Source organism: Rhipicephalus microplus, chromosome 7 (assembly GCF_043290135.1).
Source record: "Rhipicephalus microplus isolate Deutch F79 chromosome 7, USDA_Rmic, whole genome shotgun sequence".
NCBI lineage: Eukaryota > Metazoa > Arthropoda > Arachnida > Ixodida > Ixodidae > Rhipicephalus > Rhipicephalus microplus.
In genome coordinates, this window is record NC_134706.1 from 35,746,135 (window position 1) to 35,755,200 (window position 9,066).

The following is a 9,066-nucleotide window of genomic DNA, read 5'->3' on the forward strand; positions in this document are numbered from 1 at the left end:
ATCCCTTGCAGATCAGCATGTGTAGTTGTTTTGGCAGCGTAAGTGTTTGTTAATAAATTGTATGCGGAGGTGGGCGAAGCCAAAAGCGCAGGTGCACTGGCGTCGCTCGCCTTCGCTTCCTTCGCGCAAACGTAATCCAGCAGACATAGCATGTATGAGCGCGGCAGATATGAAAAAAAGAAAAATACAACACAGACGTCAAGAAAGGTAGGCGCTACAGTAATAACAATTGCCAGTGCTTCGCCCACTCGTAACAATTCACTCAGTGAAGATGCGTGCATTTTTTTCGCTTGTTTAAGTTAAAGCGATTCGACACGCACATTTAATAAACATACACATAGTGCACTGTATACCGTGCGAATGCTAGAGTCGTTTCGCACGATATACGGTGCATGGCGTTATACGCTAAACGAAGCTCTTGCATTGGTGCCTCGATCGCATTTTGCTTCTAGGAGGGCACGCAAAGGCGTCGCTGAAGTCTTCCTTGTGTTTGAGGGGCTCGTTACACAGCGCCGCGCCGTGTTGCGCCCCGCACTGCATGTAGCACAGCATCACGTAGAACAGCTGGCGTCCCGACAGAGGCACGTCGGGCAGCCTCTGTTCGTCGAAGGACGCCTCCGTTCTGAGCACCGCCAGCGCAACGTCTATTGCAGCACCGGACGCCATGTGGAGGCCCACTCTTCGCTCCCATTCGGCGTCGGCCTCCCTCGGTCGCTGAAACAAAGTGCGACCCATAATGGGATTCGAGACTGATCGTGCCGTAAGCTTATCTTTACATCGGAAGAAAACGGGAGGGCATTTGAGCTCCGCCTTCAAGATTTCATAGAGATGGCGTGATCTAGCCTCGTGCGAATCAGCTACCGATGCTTCGGTTTATGCTGCCCCGCCGCGGTGGTCTCGTGGCTAAGTTACTCGGCTGCTGACCCGCAGGTCCCGGGATCGAATCCCGGCTGCGGCGGCTGCATTTCCGATGGAGGTGCGATTGTTGTAGGCCCGTGTGCTCAGATTTGGGTGCACGTTAAAGAACCCTACATGGTCGAAATTTCCGGAGCCCTCTGATATGGCATCTCTCATAATCACGCGGTGGTTTTGGCACGTTAAACCGCCACGTATCAATATCGGTTCATGCCTGAACCATGCCGTTAGGAAACGAACGGCTGTGCGCGTAACACTGGTCATTTCATAGTACCACTGATTGCCTTCTGCAAGCGCACTTAGGGGGCCACTGGGCCACATTTATTCCCGTTCCGAATCAGCGAAACGTCCGACGCGCGTCCGTAGGGCAACACGCGAATCTACGCAGCTGTTCACAATTGTTTATGGTTCTGCTGCCGATTACAATTAAGTATGTCTGATCACTTTGTAATCGGTGGGCCATCAAAACACCCAATCGTTGCTCAGTTCACATCTGTCGCTGCCTGGCGCGAAACGCTCGCGCCACGCAATACACGACGCGATAAGGAGACTTATGCCACTGAATGACATTCAGATAGTGTTCTATTCCCAAACCACTTCGAACAAACATTGTGACTCAGAGAGAACCGCTGCGTGCCAACGCTGACGCCCTGGGTTCGATTCCCACTCGGACCCAGAAATTTCTACTATTCACTTTATTTGAATACTTCCCGCTTACAACCAACGACGCCAACACTGAATACCGAAGGTACACGCTATGCATCTGTAAGGTATTACGACCACGTTGCTGATCCTGCATGTGGCTGAGGACGATGAATTGTATAGCTAAGCACGTTGCAGTACGTGGGAAGCATTAAACCACACACTCGTTGCGTAATCAGCGTCGTGTGATGAGCGGTTGTTATTTTACTCTTCTTCCTCGCTCTACATCAAAGATTAACGCCATTTCTCGCCAGATGTTCATTTATTTGATTGATCTGGGGGGTTCAACGTCCCAAAACCACCATATGATTGTGAGAGACGCCGTAGTGGAGGGCTTCTGAAATTTCGACCACCTGGGTCCTTGCCCGACGTGACGCCTGTATGGAGTTCTTTTTCCAATGAGATTCAAGCACCAGCATTGGTGTGGGGTCGAAAACTACTAGAATGCAGGCGACACGGGTTCGAATCCCATTCGATCTTGCGTATATTTTTGTGACTACTTTGTCATGTCTGTGTCCATCGATTACTTTTTTTATATCTATCGGTTACGCCACCAACCGCGACTTGCGTTTAAGGACTACGCTGAAAAATACCGGGTTCCCAACTAAGGCACCGATATGCTATGGCGCTTCGTGTAATCTCAAATAAAATCACGTCCATTTTCGTCTAATTTACTTAATCAAAATAAAAACACGTTTTAAACAGCAACTAACTCGTTATAAAGTCACTGTGGAGAATGTACACCAGCATACAAGTACCATGACTTAGGTTTCTGTAGCGCATACTCCATACTTGCCCGTTTTATCTAGGCCCTACAGATGTCGCCATTTATACTAATGAAAAATTACCCCCCCCCCCCCATCGGCGGGAAGCCAACATTCGAATCACGATACCCGATGTTCTGCGAATTGAATTACGACTGCGGGGAGGGGGGGGGGGGCGCTCGCTCGTTTGCTTTGTAGAGTATTTGTGCGTGCTTAGGCCTAATCCCCTGTTGTGTTAGCCAGTGCCCCTCGCGGCCCTGTTTCGTGGCAGAGGGAGAGAGAAAAGACTTCATTGAACACAATTGGCCGGCCATTTGGTCTCGGTGGCTTTAGGTGACGGCTCGAAGTCCCTGGACTGGGTTGGCATCCCCGCCCCGCCGGACGGCCCTGAATTGGTCGTTCAACAGTAAAAAAAAATCACGTATCTCTACGAAGTGAATCATAAAAAGTGGGCAACGCTGAGCGTATCGTATCGGTGAGTAACCACACGTTACCCGACCGTTGCCCCACATAATGTAAAGTTAGTGGCATTGAGTGTATATAGAGATAAAAAATTTTAATTATTTTTCCTTCGCTGTCGTCTTAGGCGATTCAAGAATAACTTTAAAATTTGGCAGATTGGAGGATATGCCTCTAAAGAGAATCCAAGCACCGACCACCTTATACCGGTGGCGAGAAATAGCAATTTAATACGGGTAATTTGTTGGGATAGAGTGCTCGACGTGTCTTTTTGTGTTACAGGTTTCCCTGAAGGAGATCAGTGTACACTTAAGGGCTCGTTTTACTTGTTAGACACAATAATAATCGCATCTAACAGACATCTAGGCGCATTTTAGTAGCAATCAACTCATGAGTACCCTTCTCGATGGTTTATTTTCGTCGGAAACAGCGATCTCTTACCTTACGCCCATGTCTAGGTTGAAGTCTATTGTGATACCTTTTTTTGTGTCTCGCATATGTTTCTACTATAGCAACGGTTCTATACCGGAATCACTATGGAAGACAAGGCAAGGTCTTCAGAAGATTCGAGCCCCTCGCTGGATTCCGTGCCGACCGGTTGTGCCCTCGCGATCTCCGACGTCAGCGTAGCTCTTACCTACTGGGCTGGCCCTACGTCATCTCCTGACGCCGATCTCCGACGGCAGCGCAGCTCTGACCTACTGGACTTGCCCTACGCCATCTCCTGACGCCGACACGAGCTCTTGCAAGTGGTGCCCCGTCCTTGGACTCCTGTGACCGTGTTCCCATCTTTCCTATCTCTCCTACCCCCTCGATATCTCCTTGCTCGCTGTCCCAGCGCATTTATCTCTCTCTCTCTCTCTCTCTCTCTACACCTTCATTACTATCCTTTTAATCCCTCATCACCCCCATACCTCATGAGCTACTGCTGAGGTGCCGCACCCTGATGCAGACAGTTACGGGGCGCACTTTTCTTTTCCCTCTTATAGCCAAATCTCTCAGGAGCTTCGCCCCTAGAGCTCGCTCGACTTACGTCTTCGTACATGGCTGCGTAGAAGCAGCCTCGGAAGATATCTAGGGAATCGGTGCTGTGGCCCTCGTCACGAAGGTCGACGTAGCTGAAAATGGTGGCCTTGGCCACTTCGACGCCGAACGTACCCAGGCGCACCGGCGGGGGCGCGGACACGTGGTACACGGGTGGCGCTAGAACGGAAGGCTTGAGGGTGTAGTCTAGCCGGTCGGGATAGGTGAAGAATGCGTACAGTTGGTCCCGCAGCATCCACGTATGAATCTGCGTACCGATGGCGTCCGCGTCTGTCTGACGGAGGGCGTTAGCAGCGTCTCGCACGTTCCTCACGAAGCTCACCTCCATGTCCGGAAAACGGGAGAACCTGTGGCCAGCAATCGAAGCGCCGAAAACTTCAGAAACAGTGTGAAAGGTACAGAATTGCTTCTATTTTCTTGGCACGCTGTTTCCACTATGGTGGTTCGGTGCCTACAGAACCGGAAGTTTCTCGAAGGGATCGTACAGTGCAGACCAAATAACATGCTGCGTGTCATGCGTTTGTACCCCCCGCCCCCTTCATGTAATACTCTGAAAAGGGCCTTTAAGGGTAATTAAATGATCATGATGATTATGATGACGACGACAGTGTTTCATAACTTCGGGAGCCTTCAATGCCTCAACAAAACGAAAACTGTTCATCGTTGTCAACACGAGGAATACTAAATATCATCACCTCTTGATGACGCCACCCATGACGGTGATCATGACATTACGGAAAATGAAAATTTTGTAGTTCACATAACATAACGTCACGTTACGACGTCGTAGCCACGTCACATCACCACTTTGTGAAAGGTGGCTCGATCATGTGAGCAGTGCAAGACGAAGTGAGGTGAGAAAGGTTTGCAGCGCCTTGAATCCTGGAGGCATTGACACGACGACGTCGTTGCAGGTGATCGCGTGAGATTAAATCATGTGAACTCCATACGATGGTCCCAGTTTGTGCCAATTGCTGAGTTAACACGAAATCAGGTGAGGTGCACATGTAGGTTTTAGTGGCATCGATACTGCGGGGACTGCAATTGCATATTAGGCACAGAGGGAGGTTGGGGAGGCGGAAATAAATTCGCTCCTTAAGCAGACCGCATAGCGCAGACCCGAACGTAGAACAAGAATAGTCCTAACTTACAACACACCCCCATAGCAGATAGTGCTGGTACGTATGCACAGTGCCTATAACTACAAAAAATTAGTATTACAGGCTGAAGAAAAAAATGACGAAGTACCACGCGAGACCTACACCGCAATTGTAGGCCTGTTGATAATGAAGGCTCCTTGTGCATGCGCCATCATTGTCTTGTTCTGTGTAAGGTTCGGTGCTGCGCATTATTCTTAAGCGAGCACCAATGGACACGGTCAAACCTTGTTCCTTTCAAGATCATAACATCCACAGGCGTGCGCACGTGGGGGGGGGCGCAGAGACATCTCCATACATTGACCTGATAGAAAGAGGAACTGCGAAGAACCATCACCACCTCCCTTCCCCTCGTGAAGAGAAACCCCGCTCACGCTTATCAATGCATCCACTAAGATGACGAAGACGACGGCTACTGCTTTCGAGTTGTCTCGCGTCACTGCAGAGGGGCTATGCGAGATCTTTCTAACCTGGCCTCGAGGTCATGCGCACTGGCAATGTTCATGATGCTGAAGACTACGTCCATCTCAAACCAAGGGTAGGTGGCCCTGTCGAGGCTCTGGTACACGGTGCGACGTACGGCCCTGGCGATGCGTGTAGCGTCGGCGCGCACCGGTTCTGTGTATACGCTGGCCACGAACGGCACGAACAGGGCCACTCCCATGGTCGCTAATGTGAAGGACAGGCACGCGCGCTGGTGTTGCGCCGCGACATCCTCGCCGTAGCCGTGGTAGTTTGCGATCAGCTGTCGGTTGGCGAACCACGAGGTGAACTGGACACACAGCCAGCCGATGACGAGCTCTACGACGGTCTCCTTCTGCGCGATCAGCTGCAGCGCCACCAGGAAATACTCCCGGTGGCTCGTCGAGATCGTGATCTGGATGTGTAGCACACGAAAGAAGGGTCTTTGGTGCCTTTAGGTGAGTTGACTATTGGACAATCCGCATAATGTGTTTAGAATAACTGTTTAACAATTTAGAGTACTTGGTAGTCTACTATGAGAGAGCACTAGTCTGTCCAGTTGGCCTAGTGCTATAAGCACTAGGCCCGTGAACTGTTAGATAAAGCCTCTCTGGCTGAAGCTGTTGCAGTAATGTGTGTTTAGAAAAAGTTCTTAACGATTTAGAGTAAGAGCTACTCAACTATGAAACAACATAAAGCCGTGCCGTAGGCCTTGGTTATGTAAAAACGCCCACGCATATCCATAAAATAAAGGCTGATGATGGTGCGAAGCAGTATGCATCAGATTATGTATTACGGCCTTCTGTGTTGTTCTGTTTGACAGCCTTTTATTTTGATCTGGTTATATTTGTGTTCTGTCATGTGATTTGAATGATGGGTGTAAATGTTTATGTATATTAGGTGTTTTATTTTGTATGTTCCGGTTAACAGCCTTTTGATATTTTTTTTGTTTTTCACAGATGTTCCGGTTTCTACGTTCGTTGAACACAGCGGGCGGAGGTTTATGGACGGAGGGACATTGTGCGGAGTTAAGGTACTTCGCTCCTAAAAACTGGTCAGCTTCGCAAAGTTGGTGCAAATCCCCAGAAAACAAGGGATCCGGTGGCATCCTTTTCATTCCCTCTTCCTCACCCTAGCTTCCCTATGCCCCTGCCATGCCACACTTCACTATGCAATGATACACTGTGCCGCTCACTTTCATCTTTCTCACCATCACATCAGTCCTCCTCATGCTCGGTTTTCATTAGCATTCTCGCGCAATACTATAGAAGGCTATGCTGGGATTTCTCTCTATCTCTCTCTCTTTGTTTCTTTCTATATCTTCCGCTGTCACAGCTAGGCTACACTATTTCGTGTAAGATACACGCGCAGAAACAAACTGGCTATCAACTCCGGGATAAAATGAGCAGCAGGCTACACTCCGCGAAAGCTGACGAAAGAAATGTCGCGTTAAAATCTTGAAAGGTGAACGGCTGAGCGTCTACACGAATATTCAAGTATAGCGAATCCTGAAAATAAGTGCCCGTAGCATCATATCGATGTCTGCGTTCATCGTTAGCTCAAATACACAACGTATGCTACGCCGGTGAAGGGTTATAAAGTAAATTGTTTTCAGTTGCTCGTGTCGCGTAGAAGCTACGACATTGTGTGCTGCAACTAATGGACTGGACCTCCCTATAGGGAGGTCAGCCAAGGCGCTACCGGACATCTAGGAGCACAACTACGTTTGCTAATAGTGTTTCAAATAAGTTGTATTCATTAATCCGTTGGTCTGTGCTCGCCTATATCCATGCGTGTTCGATGTGCACACGATGTTATCGGAGGGTGTCATTGTGGTGTGCAAGGTAGTCATATGCAGACATTATGTGGGATAACATTTTAATTGCAGCATATCTGAATAGTAAAGCTACAAACGTATCACTACTTCCGGCTAGATGATAAGTGTAACTATATAATCGCTATAACGGTAGTAAAGTTTCTATTTTGACAGGTTCTACTTTCGCTTGCTACATAGCTATTGAATACTAGATGAGAACATGCTGTTTGCCTCACGTGTGTAACGCGGCACGTACGTGCGTCCGTACGAACGTACCGCAATGCGTTCCCCTCACCGCAGAGGTAGTAGTGGTACCAAGTATAGGTCCCGCCACAGCTGCGTGTTACCGTCACGCTCCCTTTGCAAGTGCGCCGTGACATCACTCTCTCCCTCCCCCGCAGCACGCTCGCCGCAGCACCCGAAGCTGCAGCTAGCCGCCGGCTCCTCCACCCTCAACGCACTCCTACCTCGCTTCACCCTCTCCACCTGTTTCAAAGCTCGACCGAACGACGAATAAAAAAAACACTCTTTCGGTTCATTTATCTGCGATGAAACCTACACGAAACCCAACCCGCCTCCCGTGTCCTTGAGTTTGCAAGAAAGGCTCACCAAGTAAAGGCCAAACCTCACAAACGCGAAAATTCATGCGACAGCGAGGAATGACGCGACGTAGATTGCCTTCGCGCGAACAGTCGCTAGAGCAGGCAAACCTCATTTACGCGACGACTTCGGCGAGCGAACTCCACTGTTGCTTGCATGAGGCCGTCTACTCGTACCAAGAAAACCGCGTAGTGAGCGGTATGCAATTTAAACATAAGATATATTGTTGTGTGATGGAAGGGAAAGGGTTTATTATTGCCTTGTAGCCCTTTTTTTGTGCATGTGCATAAACATTACATTATTTCTTCTTTGTGCACACGTGACTCGGGCGGAGAGGTGAGTGAGAAGAGGTAGCGATTTTGCGGCACTAGAAGAGAACCAGCAGTACGTCAGTCATGTACATCCTGTTGCGGTGCTTTGAGCACAGCACTTCCAGGCGATGGGCTACGGTTTCCTAATCTAGAGAACCAAGCGATCGCGCGAAAACTACCACGCGACACGTCGCGCGAACGCCCTGTTTCGTCGCTCATAGCATCGCTCGTCGCTGTCACGTGCATTTTCGCGTTTGTGAGGTTTGGCCTTAAACGCTACACCGAGTATCGCTTCAAACCGTTCTTCTAGCACCCATGTCGACGCCCTTTTCAGCCGGGTGAACGCCGTGCACACCGCTGCTCCTTCGCATTCAATAGAACCCTTGTCAAAACGACAGCAAACACTGGGCGGCGGCGTCCATGGTAAAGGAAAAAACTACCACAAAAGCGTGCATCCACCAGGCTCCGTTCTTTTATATTCCGCCTGTGTTATGGCAGCGGCGTCCCACGCGATTCTACGCTGAAGTTGTAGCTGCGGTTGCAGAAACGCTCTGTCGTCGACTTGATTTGGTAGAACTCAACTAGCCTGTCTGCATTTAGAGGCAGAAGGCAAAACATATCAATTTGTCACCCGGTCGTGGGGAAAACAGTCGCATGGAACGTCGCTTGCATAACGAAAGCGGAATAGAAAAGAACGTAGCCCAGCAGACGCACGCTTTTCGTGGTCGTTTCTTCCTTTACCATGGACGCCACCGTCCAGTCTTGCCGTCGTTTTGCAAGAGGTCTATCAGGGTTCCCATCGGGGAGTTCGTCTATAGAATTTTTGGGACAAGCGC

General features: G+C 49.5%; 1 protein-coding gene across 1 annotated transcript; it reads right to left on the bottom strand.

Annotated features, from left to right (window-relative positions):
* Nucleotides 1–322: 322 nt before the first annotated feature.
* On the bottom strand, nucleotides 323–6,734 carry LOC142767742 (endothelin-converting enzyme 1-like). The gene is made up of 4 exons (XM_075869970.1): nucleotides 6,714–6,734; nucleotides 5,512–5,918; nucleotides 3,874–4,231; nucleotides 323–714 (listed from the first exon to the last, which is right to left on the bottom strand). Exons 1-4 carry the CDS (start codon nucleotides 6,732–6,734, stop codon nucleotides 406–408), a joined length of 1,095 nt encoding a protein of 364 aa, XP_075726085.1. The 3' UTR covers nucleotides 323–405.
* Nucleotides 6,735–9,066: the final 2,332 nt, after the last annotated feature.

Excerpts from the sequence above, each read along its gene's own strand:
- LOC142767742 (XM_075869970.1), bottom strand. The coding sequence starts at position 6,734 with ATGAGGAGGACTGATGTGATG. Across the intron at positions 5,919-6,713 it reads TGAGGAGGACTGATGTGATG|ATCACGATCTCGACGAGCCA; the intron begins GTGAGAAAGATG and ends CTACACATCCAG. Across the intron at positions 4,232-5,511 it reads GCGCATGACCTCGAGGCCAG|GTTCTCCCGTTTTCCGGACA; the intron begins GTTAGAAAGATC and ends TGCTGGCCACAG.